The sequence below is a fragment of the Macrobrachium rosenbergii genome, chromosome 20, assembly GCF_040412425.1.
Source record: "Macrobrachium rosenbergii isolate ZJJX-2024 chromosome 20, ASM4041242v1, whole genome shotgun sequence".
Lineage (NCBI taxonomy): Eukaryota > Metazoa > Arthropoda > Malacostraca > Decapoda > Palaemonidae > Macrobrachium > Macrobrachium rosenbergii.
This window is the reverse complement of record NC_089760.1, coordinates 34,168,301-34,186,323: the sequence shown is the minus strand read 5'-3', so window position 1 is coordinate 34,186,323 and position 18,023 is coordinate 34,168,301. Positions and strand designations below refer to the sequence as shown.

Sequence of the window (18,023 nt, the reverse complement as noted above, 5' to 3'; positions counted from 1 at the left end):
TGTTTGTTATTCAATTTCTCTTTATATTGAATTATCATAAGTCAATCTGCATTGAACCTGCAGAATTAGCTGATATTAAAAAGTACTATACTGTATATGTATAGAGTATACTGTGTAATGTAGGCTAGGCTACCACATATGTATACAGTAGTTGGTACTGATTACCCTAGTGTAGGTTAGGCGATATTCGAGATACGATTTTTTCAACAAACGATGGGTTTTTTGGAACCTAACCCCATCGTAAGTAGGGCAATACCTGAAGTCAACTTTTCATCAGCTGAATAATTGAGCCTTTTCACAGACAGTGTTGCATTATTTCAGTCTGTGGTTTGTGTTTTGAATTTTTTTCTTAGTTTTTTCTTTTTCATCCTGTTGTTATAACTAAGGCCCAGACTTGCTGTTAACAGTTAGAGATTTGAAACAGTTATCTGTGGAAAGTGAATTCACAATTGTGCCAAACACACACTTTTCTGTTTTTATTTACCTTGCTATTGGGAAGAGTGTTTTACTTCTCAGCTGTATTTCCTTTTTGGAATATCAGTATGTAACTGGGTATTTTTGGTGTCAGGCATTAATTTTTAATTACCTTACTTACTTTGTAATTATTTTTAGGAATCTAGCAGTAATGTCTTCATTATCTCTTGTTAGTTAATTTATTTTTTATTAATTTTTGTGGTTTTTTTCTGTATCAGTTGTCTGTGTCTGCATGTGATTTGGCGTAATGTTTTTCAGACATTAATTGTATTATCCTAGTTAGATTTAATGTATCAGTACTTGGCTACTTACTATTTCAGAGTAATAGTGATTTTTAACTGCATACCTTTATGTTTTATTCTAGTGACCAAATGCACATTGGCTGTTTTGTTTTGATATTATTTGTGACATCCTAATCATGCTTAAATGTACTTCTGAAGGCATACCAGACAAGGTTTGCCATGCTTTTAAGACCCCCATTTACAGGGACCTTTACCTAGTTTGTAGCAACCACTGTGGCCAGGTATGTTTACCGCTGCTTACCATGCAGGATGTTCTGTAACTGGCTTCTCAAGTAGTGGTTCCTTTATGTGCAAAGGAGGCTTTAAAAGAGACTACCCATTAGTGCTCTGATGATGTGTCTCCTGCTTAGGACTCTTTTCCGTCTGATTAAGTTACTCAATAAGATTAATTATTCAGTAGTCTGCTTAAACTGCTTTGTGTTAATAATGAGGATTAACTATGGAATAATTGTAATTGCTGATGGTAGCGTAAGAGCAACTGACATTGGATGTTGTCTCAGCCTGGTCTTTGCACTCTGGCTCTTTCTGGAACACTTGACTAGCTCTGCCTCATACCCTCAATCCATCCCACCTCTAATGACAGACCTGTTGCACATCATATACACACCACCTGCCTCATTATGGAAATGCCCACCTTAGGTTTCACTTGCTCAGTGGCTCCTGTGCTCACAGATTGGTCTTCTTTCTCATTTTCACCCGCTGCCTTTACCCGCTTGCTTGACTCTCATCATACCTGGGGATCAGCTTATTGAGTTGACAGCTCATTTTCCCACGATCTGTCAAGTGGATGTTTGGATGACCAGCAAGGATACATATTTTGCTGTCACCCACATAGACACAGTTGAGGAGAGGAAGGTACAGGTGACTACTACTGTTACTGTGACTAGGAGTTCTGGCATTACCAATTCTAGACGAGACTCAGCTGTGTCCATACCTCAGGATAGATACTGGCATGCATATGCCTGGCTTGAAGATATTTTGCTCACTGGTCTGTTTTGGCATTGATTGCTCACTCCTGACTTCTTTACTCATGTTATTGTGCAAGCTTAAGGTACCATTAGGGTGCAGTGCAGAGAGAAAGTGATTGAGATCCTTACAGCAGTGAACATGGGAAAGTCTTCAGTGTGCCTTTTAATCCATGGTGAAAGTTGACTTAGACTCCATGAAGTAGGGCAGCTCTTAGATATACTGGGTCCCTTGTCATGAGGGCAAGCAATGGATTAGCTCTCTCGTGAAGGGGTAGGGAAGTTTTTGTAGAGAAAATCTTTTAGTTTTGCTTCTCTTTTGTTTTTCTCCAGTCATTTCATCACCATCTGGAAGCCACCCGATTGCATTCTACTTCTATATCTCCTTCAAATCCCATGATCTCAATCATAATGGAAACACCTTTTGACTCCTGCTTAGCAAACAAGTCTAAGCAAACAAGTTTAATTCTTCAAAGACTCATGCACTTATGCACTGAGAAGAAGAGGTAGACTAAGACTTGTTTTTGGAGGTAATGGATTAGATTTGTAAAGCTCTCAGTGTATAAAGGGTTTCAAAAACCTAAGGAGGAAGTCATAGCTGGAGAACTTTGAAGTGATTTTGTTGACTCTTCTGAACATGACCTTGCTTACCTTGTCTTTGACCAGCTTGTGGCCACTGCTGTTTCAAACACCATTGCTGAAGAAAGATCAGAATCGGAGTGATAAGGAACAGGTAACAGTTGCAATCATTACTTCTTTGTTGCCTTTGGACCTGTGACCTCACTGATTTTATGTAATCCAGTTCTGCTTATCACAGCACACCATCCTTCATTTGGTGATCAGGGAATCTACAATCTAGGGTGGTGGACAGTCCCAGGAGTCTTCCAGTCAGAAAGAAACTCATCAAGCAGCCAAACTTTATTATGGCAAGATCTTGCATAAAATTAGTCAGTATCTTCCAGCAGGCTAAATGAACTATTGTTGTGACGCTACTAAATTAATTTCTAGGCTTTCGTAGGGCTTGTTCAAAGCATTTTTACCTCAAGCAGTAAGTGAAAATTGGAGTGGGGTAAGAAAGAAAGGGGAAGGAAGCAATGCACTTACAGCCAAAGTGGGCAGTGCAAAGAGTTTTTTATTAACTACAATGTGCCATGCAAGTGGTAGCCTCCTAGGGCCAGTTCAATTGGAATCATTTGTTTAATTATTTTAGTTAAAAGTACACATGCTTTATCCACCTCACAATTGATGAGATCTTTTTTCTCCTTTTTGGCAGTTAGTGAGACTTAAGTGCCTACCTGCTGTTTTGCCTCAAGTATTCTTCCATTGAAAGCTCAGACACTAATGAATATTTTGTGATTTATATGTATGCTGTAACTGCTTTACTGATCCCACTACAGGAGAAAACCTTTTTTTCCTCCAGTTCTTAAGTTAGTGCCATTTGTATGCTTGTATTGATGACAATACAGCAATTTTTTCTTTTCATATATGCATATGCTGTAACTGAAAGATATAAGATGTAAGACAATTTAAATTCAGCTCTCAAGCAAGATTTGAATTCTTGTCTTCTGAGATGCAGGCACACAGCTTTACTGACCCTACTTTGGGTAAAAACTCTCTTCTTCCATTTGGAAATTAGTGCTAGCTACCTGCTTACTTACAGTTTTGTCCCAAGTATACCTCCACAGAAAGCTCTCTTACACATTGGTATTGATAACATGCAATGATATGTATAAATACCGTAACTGATAATTTTATAGAAAAATTCAGCTTCAGCCCTCAAGCAAAATTTAAACATATCTTCTGTGTTGCAAGTACACAGCTTTCCTGATCCCACTATGGGAGTAAACGTTTTAACTCTTTGTTTGTAAGTTAATACCATTTTTGTGAATGCCTGATGTTTTGCCCAACTCCACCTTTTCTTGCAGTGGAATATCTAGGGTTTCATTGCATATGCATTTAGGTTCCTGTCAACTACAGCTTTTCTTTTGTAAACAAATGATTGTGTCTGGGATTTGGTTGATTGCAAAATTGGGCTCCAATATAAGCACAGCAATTGGTTTTTATGAAAAAATTTTAAAGAATTTGGTAATTAATATATTTTTGCTTTAAAAGGGTAAATGTTAAAAATTAATTTATGTATTCATAATGTACTACAAATATCTTAGTTATCTCTGAAGGAATTCAATAAAAAACAATTGTCCAAAATGAAAGGGGAGAGGAAAAAATGTCCTCTTAAAGTTTTATGTGACAGAGAGAATTTTAATACTTGTTTTCATTTAAATCACATAAAAATCTTCCCCAAACACCATAAAGTACAATCACTCACAACATCTCTTTTTATTTGTTTGGTATATATTTTTGATTCTCCTATTTCATTGATTTATCCAATGTTTTTACTTTATCATACCATTTATATTCTTACCTTGAAAACATGAATTTGTTAAAGAGCTGGAAAATTTTTATCACTTTTGATTCCATCTTGGTATTCATTATGTTTGATGACTTGACATATCTGCTCATGTTGACAAAATTATAATGAGCTGTCATGAGCTGTCTGCATGGTTGCTGAGAAAATTTTCAAAGCATCATTCATGGAGTATGGGCAGCATAGATTAAACCAGTTATATATTAAGAGCTCACCACACACTCATCCAACTAATACCAAATGTGAAGACTTTAGGGTATGTTACATGACTTGACCTCTTTTGTGCTAGATTGGAAATGATGGAAATAAATAACATCCTTCATATGCTTAAATTCTGTAAAACTATTATATATTTACAGAATGAAAGAAGATGTGGTTTCAAACCTCCCTGTATATCCAGTAAAACCAGAAACCTTTGCCTTTCAGTTCCACCTAAATCCTAAAACCAGTCAGGTGATTTCTGCTCACAACCTCTGTAACTTTTGGAGTGGTCTCCCTTGCTGCATCACAGCTATCACAAATCAGCCTGTACACACTTGTAAATATAAGTTAGACATCTGCTTAATGGGAATAGACACTAGTTATTAATATTTCAGTACATTTTCAGTAATTAAATATATTTGGTGCCTTTTTCATCTTTAAATTTATTTGATACCATGGTGTGTTTTGTTATGTATTTATATGAAATAAGGAATATTCAGTTAAACTTTATGTCAAAAATTGCAGAATTAGATTGATTGGGAAGATGACTAACAATAGTTTGGAATTCACCCCTGTTTTTCCCACAAGAGTTGAAAAGTATTTTTGTCTGGTAGTCGAGGTTTATGTATGTGATAGCAAGGTCTTGAAATTGAAAAATAAAAGTGCAACCTCACTTTTTCAGGATGACGAGCGACTCCGAAATGAACGAGTCCGGGCACTGAAGGCCAAGGAAAGATTTGCACAGAGTGTATCGGGTATTGGCAGTGACAGCGTAAGTACTAGAAACCTTTTTCTTTTGTGAATCAAGTAATTTATGTAATTTTATTTGACCAAGTTTCCTTCATTTACTTTTTGGGCATCCTGTTTCCTTATGCTTTGTTATTGATTATTAACATCAGCTTTGTGCAACAGACTGACATGCAGTCAAATTATTTAATTTCCAGTTTGATGATGCCTTTTTGGGTGGACCACAATTAACACTTGCAGGGTCAGTTTTATACAAGATGACCTTTTTATAAAACTTATAAATTATTTAAGAGCTCATGTTACCAATTTAAGGGTAACTTTTTGTGTGTGTGTGTCATGCATTTTTCAAAAAGTCCATAACGCCTCAGACAGTGTCTTTTTATTTATTTCAATAGATACATAAAAAATTGTCAGAAATAAACTCACAGCTGCCATGACAGCCATGTTAAATTCTTAATGGCTAATTATGTTCCTTCTTGTATGCTTTGGCATTTTCATACCTATTTCCTCTTTACTGTATTGGTATGTTAAAAAAAAATATGAGAAGAAAATGATTGATTTTTGTTATAGAAATAGTTGTTTTGAACAAAGTTGTTTATGCTTACGTAATTTTTCTCTTCTGTAAATTCTAAATAACTCCCAAAAAATTACTGGTTAAACCATCATCTTTAAAATAGTTTACATGTACTTGAATTCAAATGACTAAATATGGAGGGACGTTAATGATAACATGCTTAAAGGGATTTCATAAGACTGCCATTCGGTGAATCCTTTCAAGTAATGTTGTATATTGACTATCCTTTGTTTGATGTACACATTGTTTGCATAACACTAGGTTTCCCCAGATCATTGTTTGGAGTTTGAAATGTGTAGCTTCATTAGAAAGAGAGATATTTTTGTGAGTAGTGAACAAACGCTCATGACCTTAATTAGGGAAAGATAAGAAAACATATCTTAAGGTCAACTGTGATTTTGATGGTAAAAACTTGAAAAGTATCTTCAAAAATATGTGCTTTTCAAAGTAAGTACACTAAAACTTGAAAAGTATCTTCAGAAATTTATACTTTTCAAAGTAAGTACATTCTTTATCATTTTATGTACTAACATATAGTTTCTTCCATTTTGTGGGGAATCACAGATGGGGTAAATTTGTTAAGAATGTTATGGTTTTCACCTCTGGGTATAAATTCCAAGCCCTTTTTAACAGGCACAACTATTTTTTTGCACCTCTCTTTGCACTAACTTTGTAGATGTTTTTAGTATTTTGTTACTTTGACTTTGATTTAAAGCTTATTGGCTGTGTGTTGATTTTCCTAATTTAAACAGTAAAAATATTCAGGTGTAGATTTTCCATAGTGATACACTTTTGTTGCAGTTTCGTAGAAATGGTTTGGTTGTTGTATGGGTGTTTTAATAATTTTTATCATTTATTTATGGAAACAGCAGAAAGGAGACCGTCATTATGCCGAGGAGCTGACCATTATCTGTGAGGGGGATAAGGTTGGGATGTTTCTGAAATGTGTGCGGTAATATTGTGCTACATGTAGGTTGGGTACTTGAAAATGTTTAGCTAAGGTTGCTCTTCAGATGCTTTAGGTGGCTTGAAAATGTAAAAAAAAAATGCAAAGTGAAAAGATAATGAGGGTGGATATTCTGCAAGAAAAAGTCAAAATGAATTTTATTGAGAATTTTAAAAGCTTGGCATAATGCTCTACTTAAATTGTTGTGAGTCTTGTTAGGAATACCCATCTTTCTTTCACATTTTGCATTTTATAACTTTATTTACATATCAGACTTTGCTAGGATTGTAGTTCTGTATGTTGCCAAGTAATGTATGGTAAAAAAGTACATACAATGTATCTTTGAAAATATTTTGAAAGGTGCACTGACATATGTATGTAATAATTAGTCATATGGAGATTGGTAGTGTTTACTAAGGCAAGTGATTGCAATTTCCACTAAGAAACATAATTAATAAACCAATATCTTTTGTTGTCTGTATAGAGTGTTTGAAGGTTAGAGAATGTATAGGAACAGTTTTTTAAGCAGGCTTATCACAAGTACAAAATAAAAATCTTTGTCGTGCATAGCTTTATACCTTACTTCATTGTGAGTGAATGCAGATTCGTTTAGTAGAGAGATGCTCCTGCCTCTCTCTCATCATTCCATTTTGTATTAAGCATCATTTTTAAATTTTAGATGTGCATTTTCGCTAAACTGGTTAAGGAAGGTCCATGTCACTTAGGCTTAAGGGAATGAGTGTTTTGTATCTACAGGGTTGAGAATAGTTCTTCATTGGAGATGACATCATTAGTCAAGAAGTAAAAAACATGAATCTGTTGCTTTGTTATTACACTCAATGCAGATGAGTGATAATTTAGATTGTGTGTTAGGCATAGCTAGTTTGGTAGATTTAACTTTGAAGTTGGTAGGTTGGTCAAAAAAGGACTGATTTTATATCTTGTTAAATTTGTTATGGGCCAAGTTTAAGTCTAGATATCCATTTGGAAGGCTTGTAGAGTGAACAGGTAATGAGCTCATATTTAGTATGAGCAGAAAGGGAGGATGATATGAAGAAAGGAGGGTGATATGAGAGTAGAAAAGAACTTAACCAACTACACCATTGAAGGCCAAGAGAAAATGTATAGAAGCATTTATGGAAAATTTCCATGACATTACCTAATTCCCATAAAGGGGAAAAAAACCCACACACACACACACACACTATTGCTGAATGTTGATATGGTTAAGCTTGAAGTTATTTGAATAGGCTGAACTAGCTAGCCCATGCATCATAAATTCCCATCTTAAATGAGATCACAGTTTGCTGCTTGGACAAAATAAGCAATTTTGATAGCATAAGTAAATCAAAGGCTGTAGTCCTCTTGAAAGACAAAACAGTTGACTAGGTGACACAAATTTTTGGCAGTGGGATGTAACAGAGTCAGACAAGGCTGTCTAGAGCTCTGTTAAGGTGCAGAAGGAACTCGAATTTGTTAGCCTCTTGTGTAGTTTTATGATGAAGTCAGGGTCAAAGAATCATTCATTTATGTCCAGTTTCTGGTGTATGAGTGTGACCCAAGTTAAATTAAGAGTTTGTTGATATGGTTTGCTGGACATAAAATAGGGAAGGCAGTTTTGATAGATATGGTTTTGATAGATATGTCTTGAGAGGGTTTCGCAAGGGAGTCAGTGGACAAAAGGAGGACATCCTTACGAGAAGAGTAGAGGTCACCATAGAGAAAAGACCATCCTTCTAGGCTTTGCAGTGTTGTCTTTCAGTGGTTTTGTCCACCAGCAGAAAATTCGACATGGCAAGGATCACCCACTCATGCTGGTTCAGGAGGATAATCGATTCCCTATGGAAGTATTAAAAGGTGTCCATTCCTGTATTAACTTCGTCCCACCACATTGCTTTCCATTCCACTCTGAATGATAAATTTCCAAAGGTTCATGAAGACCAAATTTAGTTCATAAGCAATTTAAAAATCTTGGTTTTCTCAGGAACATCCTCTCACCTTCAGGAGATTCCAAGAGCCTTCTTCTCTAACTTAAGGCTTTCTTAAAACTCCATGTTAATCACTAGGTTGAGGCTTATAGAATGGAGGCACAGTACTAAACTTAGTTTTGTTAAAAGAACTTATTCATGAAAATAATTTTTCACAAGTATATTAATTGCAAAGCTGGAATTAAGGGAATCACCAAGAAAATTTAAGAGGGAATTTATTGCGGGGGAATGAAGAAAATGAAAGCAGGGAGAAGATTTAAGGTAGAGAACTCATTAGATAATGAACAGTCAGTCATCAGAAGCAGTTGATATAAAAGAAGCAGGGTGACAACTTCTATGAAAGCACAGATGATCATGAAGAAAGGACATAGATTATGATCTGGATTACAGAAAGTGCAGTAGATAGTAGAGATTGGAGAAAAATCATGTAGATATGTAAAAGGAAAGCCTAATGTCTAAGCATAACAGAAAAATAACAATTTTTAGATATTATTATACATGGGAAAGTATTCATATTCTCTGCTGAAACAGTGTCAAGGTATTCAAGACCCTTATGGTAATTTTTCTTTCAGTAAGATGAAAGCTTATTGCTAAGGAGACCATATTTGCTTTTAGTACATTTTATACTGATAAAAGGTTTCTAGTGTTGAAGCTAGGTTTGATATACTTATATGATTATATTTCCTTGAGTGAAATATTAATTATGACACTATATCTGTGAATGACATTTGCCAAGTATTCTTGAGCAGTACCTTAATTTGTCCTGTATTTGCCTGAAAACCAAATATGAAAAGTGGGACATAGTTATAATTTAAGAAGAGATGTAGCTAAATATTTAGATTCAAAGACACCCATGTAATATAGTGACATACATTATAATTAGTTTTGATCATTCTCCGCAAATAGCTGCCATAGAGAAATTTGATTTTTTGGCTGTTGAAGATTTCAAGATTTCTTATTTGAGAAGTTCATGCAATGAAAATGTTTTTCATAACGACTGGATAGTGAGGATTATTAAGGTAGTTTAAGGGGACCACTGCATCATTTCAAGACACTTCAGTGCTCACTTGAAGGATTTGTTTTTAAATAAAAACTGAAAATAGGCACAAGGTAATGTTTTGAAGTTGACAGCTAAGTGAGAAAAGACTAGTGGGAACAGATGAAAGTGAAAGGCAGAAAGTAATGCCGCTGGAGCTGAAGTGTTTCTGCAAAGCATGCTGTACAAAAGGCTTACTATAAGTGAAACCCTACTATAGGGCAGGTAGTGAAGAAACAAAAAGATGAAGCCGCCTTTTATTTCTGTCTGTTGCCCTGTACTTTTAATTTTGCATAGACTTACTATAGTCCGTCAGCAGTAAGTTGACTGTAATTATGTTCTTTCTATGATATCTTACATAGAAACTTTGTCAAAGGCTTTGATGCATTGTTATGTTGTCTGTCACAAGAAAGAAACCTAGGGGCAATTTTTTCATTGAGATATACGAGGGTAAGTCAAAAAGTTCCAGGAAAAATTGTTGAATGATGTATTTACACAGGAATGAAACAACCCAAATACTTGGTAAACAATTATCTGTGATGTAGTGATCATATAGACTTGTTACCTCAGTCATCCTCTTGCTACCGTGGTGTTAACATCTGCTTCAGAAAAGTAACTTCTTGAACCCATGGAAAATAAAAATTTTGAGATGAGAGCTAACATCAAGTTCCTGACCAAGCTTGATTGGAAACCAGGAAAATTATTGAAGCTTTGCAACAAGTTTATGGAGATTCTTCTCCATCTAAATCAGTTGTTTATGATTGGATAAAGCGATTTAAGGATGGTCGGGATGACCTCAAAGACAACCCAAGAGAGGGAAGACCATCGACTGCAAAAATGAAAGAATTGTGGCTTTGGTGCAGAATCTAGTGGATGAAGATCGTCGGATTACTATCGATATGATAGCTAATGAAACTGGGATCTCCCATGGTTCCGCATTTTCAATTTTAAATGAAAATCTTGGTTTGAGTAAACTTTCAGCACGTTGGGTCCCAAAAGCGTTGCGCGAAGACCAACTGCATCAAAGAGCTGAACTTTCTCTTGCAGTTTTTAACGAAGATTGAATCAAATGAATCCGAGTTTTTGACCGGATTGTTACTGGAGATGAAACTTGGATCCATCAATATGACCCAGAAAGTAAAATTCAATCAAAGCAATGGTTACCAAGAGGTTCAGCTGCACCAGTGAAGTTCAAAGTGGCGAGATCTGCCCAGAAGGTTATGGCAACAGTGTTTTGGGACTCCAAAGGAGTGATTTTGATTGATTTCCTTGAAGGACAAAAACAATCACCGGAACTACTACAAAGGTGTTTTGCAAAAACTGAAGACTGCATTGGCTAAAAACGTCGAGGAAAGTTGCACTGCAGAATTTTGTTCCATCATGATAACGTTCCAGCACATTCATCAAGGGTTGCAAGAGAAGTCCTACGGAAATATAGGTGGGAAACTCTTCCACATCCTCCTTATAGTCCTGATCTTGCTCCTTCAGATTTTTTCCTGTTCCCAAAACTCAAGGAACACTTAAGAGGAGTCCGGTTTGAATCTTTGGATGCTGCTAAACATGCAGTTTCAACATGGTTTAATAGAAAGGCCCCAAATTTCTACAAAGAAGGGTTGCAGAGGTGGAAACAGCGCCTTGAAAAGTGTATAGAGTTAGATGGTAGATATGTAGAAAAATGATGTTTGAATTTCCTTAAATAAAGAGTATATTGAATTTTTCCTGGAACTTTTGACTTACCCTCATATGTTGAACTTACATAGGGAAAGTGAGTACTTGATTCAGTTAGTCATGCAAAATATATGCCACATGATTAGAAGGATTTAACTGAAAATCTGTGCCACAAAATATAGTGGACATCAGTTTAAATCAGTAGATGTATTTAAATTTTGTTATCATTCAGTGGTGGCCATTAAGTGCTCATAGTCAATGACTGTTCATAAAGAAAAGTAGACTGATATTGTTTAGTGGTTTTACTGTATGGCTTTTTGCCTTTTTTAGGGTTAGTAATGATGATAGTTCAGAATTTCAGGTTTCATATTCAGTCATGTCGGTGGCGTAACTTTAGAATGGGTAATGGTAGGGTAGGTGAAGAATGTAAATTTTTTTCCAGACTGTGTGATTGTCGAACATTCTCAATGCAGTGACCTAAATAGAGAGCAAGTGAATAAGATAGTTTACTGTGCTTGGTCTGAACATTGTAGTGAGAAGGGCTTGTGGTTAACTGGATTAATTAAACACAATGATTCCCCTAAATATTATCACTAATTCCTCATAAAGCCTTTGTGTATTTAGAAGCACACCTTTGCCTAAAATGCCTTCTGCTCTTATTTTCACAGGTGTACCATTAATTATTGTTCTAAAATGTACTTTTAGGTGTTCTTACTATTCTGTGCCTAAGATAGATGTATTCCCAAGAAAGCTTGGGTTGTTGGCTTACTTATGATCAGTAGAAGACAACTCCATTCATTCTTCTTCTTGTGTGTGTGTAACTGCTGCTTGTGTTATGTTTTTGTTGAAGGCTTTTTCCCACTTTACTTCACAGGACATAAGCTCTCCCACTAGCCCTTCTTATCCTGATGTAAGTATCTGCTCCACTAAATCTCACGGTTGGCTTTTGAGTCGGCCACAGTGCTCTATAACTTGCAACAGCTTTGTACGTTCCTCAGGAATAGCAAGAGAAGCTTTAATTATTTGAATTTTGTGCTATGTGTTAGAATTAAAACATTTGGTTTTGATGATGTACTGTATTACTAATTATTTGTTGGTCACTTTTTAAAAGTGTGAATTCTACTGGTTTGAAACCAGCTGGTAAAAGTTAGTTATATCCATGAGTTAATTAAAAGCTGTTTTGTGGTTGTCAGGACATTGTGGCTGATCCTCGGCAATCTTTGTTTTATCTTAAGGTACCCATTATGCATGATTAAAAACACAGTTATTACATGTGAGATGAGTCACATTATTTGTTAAGTTGCTGCTGTTCATTTTGTTTCTTTTGTTAATTTTGCAAGGTTATCTCGTTTTAAATTTGAAGATGAAGCATGCCTATGAAAGTAAAGCATGTCTATTTTTATTCGTGTACTGGCTAAGGTTATGCGTTGTTGTATTTAATGTTAAAAGACATTGTTCAAATTGTTGGTAAACTTGGATGTTTTATGAAAACTTGGTAAGGGTGAAGACTTTTTGTAGGCAAATAGGCACAAAAATAACTGCAAATGTTGTCATTGGGACTTAGTTTGCTGAAAGCAATTTCCTACTTTATGAAAAAGTAAAGACTTGATATTAGGTGTCTGTGGCCTGAGTCTAGGCACCTGTTGAAACTCATTAGGTATCTTAGCAGAAGCAATGCATGTAGATGTAGTGAATTTGTAGATGCATGTTCTAGTACACTCGAGAACAAAAATTTCATATTATATAGTCTTTTAAAGCTTATGATATCTTTTGCAACTTGTCTTGTACTCAGAATATATCACAGTATACTGTATCTGGGAACTACTCTGAAGTTCATATATTTTTTTGTCAAAACAAACCAATTACTTATAGTTAACTCACATTTGTGGTCATCACGAATCCTTGTCAGTTCTCCATTCAAAAGAATGTCGTCTGTTGAGTGATAGTTGTGTGCATGTGCCTCATGGACCCTGTGGTGCTGGATAGTAAAGAGCCTCACTTTTTGTTCATGTCTAGTGTTTCATACAAGCATATATTCCTTTTAACCTCATCCTTGTCTTTTGATATTGAATAAAAAAGACTATGGGGAAATGTCAAGCCCACCAAGTTGGGTGTTATTGCCTTTTTGTCATCATCCTTGAAGGTACTTATTGAGAGAGAAGTTTTTAAGTACAGTACTTTTATTGCTTTGTTTGAGAGAATATATTGCTAGCGTGACTTTTCCTTTTCTCTAGAGTATTTGGAGTACGCTTCATGTTGGCAAATGCATTGAGTGATATACTACAGTAGTCATGGGTGCTAAACAAGTTATCATATTTCCAAGTTTGTTTTTTTACACTTTTCCGCAAACATTATGTTGGTGTTAAGAATTTATTTTATATTTCAGTTTTTTAGGGGGAATGTGCCTATTCCACCTCTTATTTCATATTCGGCTCTATTTTTTTTATCTTGGTGCAAACATACAGTATGTTGAATGCCCTTCAACTGCTGGCAAGTTCTTCGTGTGTAATACGTAATTTTTGTGTTGTTTCATTTCATAGACAATTCAGTTGTCTGACCTCCTGAAAAGTATTGAAATCTGTTAAGTAATGGAGACCAATGACCCAGTATTGGTCACTTATTACTCTAGAGCCATTGTAGCAATTGTGTGAAAATCTGTCTCATTTTTTTTTTTCCATCTCTACATGTAGTACTATTTCATTGTAGGTTTTTAGGATGGTCTTGCAAGTTGTTAAATTCAGTAATGAATGCAACAAGACAACTAGAAAGAATAAAATGTAAAATAAAAAGTACCCCATACCCTGCACACGTGAGTGCAGATATGAGATTGTCTGCTGATTTTATACATAGCAAGTAGCTACCATTTTGTATTGTATTTTGATATAATCACATGAAAAATCTAACAAACTTATCATCATCCAAATAAACTTATCATCCAAATCTTTTTTGGTGTGTGCAGGGCTTATCAGATATTCATTACAACATATTTGATCTTTGCATTGGCAAACAGAAATTTAAGAAATCCTGTCACCCCAACAAATGTCAAAAGCTGCTTAGCTTAGATTATCATATACTGTATTAGTAGCTGAAGCCTTGGGTAATTATGTAATGCACTATACAGTATTAACCCTTAAATGCCTATTGGATGTATCATACGTCGACTAAAATTGTCTGTTGGGTGCCGAGTGGACGTACCGTACGTCGACTACAAAAAATTTCAACCTTCGGTCAACTTTGACTCGACCGAAATGGTCGAAAAACGCAATTGTAAGCTAAAACTCTTACATTCTAGTAATATTCAATCATGTACCTTCATTTTGCAACAGATTGGAAGTCTCTAGCACAATATTTCGATTTATGGTGAATTTTTTAAAAAAACTTTTTTCTTACGCACGGGTGGTAACTCAGCCGAAAATTTCATAAATTCTTTCGTCATTTTGTCGTAATTTTTGCACTGTTCTATATTAGCCATTACATAAAGTTTTATATATGAAAATGTGCGCAATTTCATGTACAATACAGCAAAATACAACCCATGGTTGTAGCTTTTATCAGTTTGGAAATATTTTCATATAAACCACGATAACTGCCAAAATTTCAACCTTCGGTCAACTTTGACTCGACAGAAATGGTCAAAAAACGCAATTTTAAGCTAAAACTCTTACGATCTAGTAATATTCAATCATTTACCTTCATTTTGCAACCAATTGGAAGTCTCTAGCACAATATTTCGATTTATGGTGAATTTTTGAAAAAATTTTTTCCTTAAGTCGCGCCAGAAATTCTTTTTCATCACGTTGTCGTAATGTTTGCACTGTTTTATATTAGTCGTTACATAAAGTTTCATATATGGAAATGTGTGCAATTTCATGTAGAATACAACAGAAAATAACTCATGGTTGTAGCTTTTATCAGTTTTGAAATATTTTCATATAAATCACGATAACTGCCAAAATTTCAAGCTTCGGTCAACTTTAACTCGACCGAAATGGTCAAAAAACGCAATTATAAGCTAAAACTCTTACATTCTAGTAATATTCAATCATGTACCTTCATTTTGCAACAAACTGGAAGTCTCTAGCACAATATTTCGATTTATGGTGAATTTCTGAAAAAAAAAAATTTTTTCCTTATGTCTCTTGTATGTAACTCGGCCAAACATCTCGGAAATTCTTTCGTCATGTTGTCATAATGTTTGCATCGTTTTACATTAGTCGTTACATAAACTTTTATATATGAAAATGTGTGCAATTTCATGTAGAATACAACAGAAAATAGCTCATGGTTGTAGCTTTTATCAGTTTTGAAATATTTTCACATAAATCATGATAACTGCCAAAATTTCAACCTTCGGTCAACTTTAACTCGACCGAAATGGTAAAAAAACGCAATTGTAAGCTAAAACTCTTACATTCTAGTAATATTCAATCGTTTAACTTCATTTTGCAATAAATTGGAAGTCTCTAGCACAATATTTCGATTTATGGTGAATTTTTAAAAAAAACATTTTCCTTACATCTGCGCGGTAACTCGGCCGAACATATCAGAAATTCTTTCGTCTCGTTGTCGTAATATTTGCACCGCTTTATATTAGTCGTTACATAAAGTTTTATATATGAAAATGTGCGCAATTTCATGTACAATACATCAAAAAATAATTATTGGTTGTAGATTTTATCAGTTTTGAAATATTTTCATATAAAACACGATAAATAGAAAAAATTCGACTTTCGGTCATCTTTAACTCGACCGAAATGGTTGAAAACTGCAATTGTAAGCTAAAACACTTACAGTCTAGTAATATTCAATCAATTAGCTTCATTTTTCAACAAACGGGAAGTCTCTAGCACAATATTTCGATTTATGGTGAATTTTTGAAAAAAAACATTTTTTACGTCCGCGCGTTACAAATTCATGCATCATTTTGTGATAATATTTTCTCTGTGTTGCTTTGATCGTTTTAAAATTTGTTATATACCAAAATCATCGCAATTTAGTGTACAATACAACTAAAAAAAATTAACTCATTAGCTTTAACCGTTTTGCTTACAGTGCGATTTGTATACAATTATATACGAGTTTTTTTTTTCGCTGTCATATATTCCAATATTTATATATGATAATGATATTTTTTTTTAATTTCTGATGGTTGCAAACTAAACTTCAGGCACTGACAAAAAAAATGAGCCAAAAATGAACTCTTAATCTTAAAAACTAAGCGTGCTGTGATTTTTAAAAAAACTTTTTCGCTTCGGCGCTTAACTCACCGAACGCGGCATACGGGAGACGTTTTTGTAAAGAGGGCTTCGGCGTTAAAGGGTTAACTTATCAAAACTTGGAGTAAAATAAGGATATACAACATAAGAGAGAGTAAACAGAGACAGTCAGACATTTATACAACTGTTTATAGAAGCTATAATTGCATGGAATTGACAGGTTAACAGAGAACATATAAATTTAGTGACTTTTGATACAATATTAATGACAGAAAATATGCTGTCATTAATACTGTAGTGAAAACCATTGAGTTTACATGTAAATTTACTTGTTTACTCATTTTTATCAATCACATAAATTTTACTTCCTTCAGTTGTATAAATCTCTAGTCTTTTCATTTACTCCCTCTTTCTGACTTGCATTATGTATCATTTTGATAAAGTTAGTATACTAATAAATGATAATTAGTATAATTGTGCAAGTTAACCCAATAATACACGATAGCCTAAGTTCAAGTAACTTTTGAGAGGTATCAGATGGTGTAAGGTTATCATAGATTTTTTTATGCCTGTGGATTGATTGCTTATCCCAATCTCATAAGGTCTCTTTCAGACTCTTCATCCAAATCAGCCAATTCTGTGGTTTTCAGCAGTTCAGTCCTTCCTGCCTAAATTAAGATTCCGGTAAATTTAAAGTAGGACCTGCAATAGGTTTATGAAATATTTCATATTTATGATTAAAGTTCCCAGTTCGTAACCCTACAGATTTTCTTTCAGCTACTTGTCATGGCTAAACAAAAACTGAGGGTCTTTGCTGCATTGAACCTCATGTTCTGTGAGGCTCTTGCACATTATTGTCAGCTGGTATGATTTCCTTTTGAGTTAGGAATGAAGTGATAGTGATTCTTGATGACTACAGATGTGGGCTAATTTTAATTGTTTGTATGAAATAATTTTATTTTGAAAAAAGTGACCTATTTTGTAGATTAGCATATACTGTATATAATTTTTCCCCACAGCTGTGGAGTCTTGCTATTTTTATTTCTTGACCATGTCTCTTATTTTCAAGATTAGTGAGAAAGTTTCATAACTGCTGGGTTTATATTAAAAAAGACATTATGTATACAATGTATATGTTGTCCCTATGGTTGTCTTGTTGTGCTTTATTCATTTCATGCACCAGGAACGGGAACTTCAGTTAATAATGCATTTTTTACTTCACTTTCAGATATTTAAGGACATTGTTATTAAAGTTGTATGTTAACAAATTTTTCTTTGTGGTTTTGCTTTCTTCAGTGATTTGGTTTTTAGGTATGTAGGAGCTTTGCTTTTACATGGGCTCAAAAATATTATAGAGGAATCAAGTTATTGTCAACATCATATTTTCATTTGCTGTTGTGTATTGCTGAATACTGTACACCTGTATGCTGTATCAAATTGTACAGTGTGATGTGAATTTATCCTATCTATTTTTGTCCTTT

The 18,023-nt window shown here is 34.6% G+C and overlaps 1 protein-coding gene across 23 annotated transcripts in view; it reads left to right on the top strand.

Annotated features, from left to right (window-relative positions):
• Positions 1-18,023, top strand: part of LOC136849237 (epsin-1-like) — a 150,992-nt gene that overhangs the window by 44,203 nt on the left and 88,766 nt on the right. For 11 of the 23 annotated variants that reach the window (XM_067122483.1, XM_067122475.1, XM_067122474.1 and 8 more), the window contains exons 5-6: positions 5,050-5,139; positions 6,558-6,614. In XM_067122483.1, the coding sequence (XP_066978584.1) occupies positions 5,050-5,139; positions 6,558-6,614 (147 nt within the window). Of the gene's footprint in view, positions 1-5,049; positions 5,140-6,557; positions 6,615-12,200; positions 12,237-18,023 lie in introns of all 23 variants that reach the window. The other 12 variants (XM_067122489.1, XM_067122488.1, XM_067122477.1 and 9 more) reach the window with 3 other exon arrangements.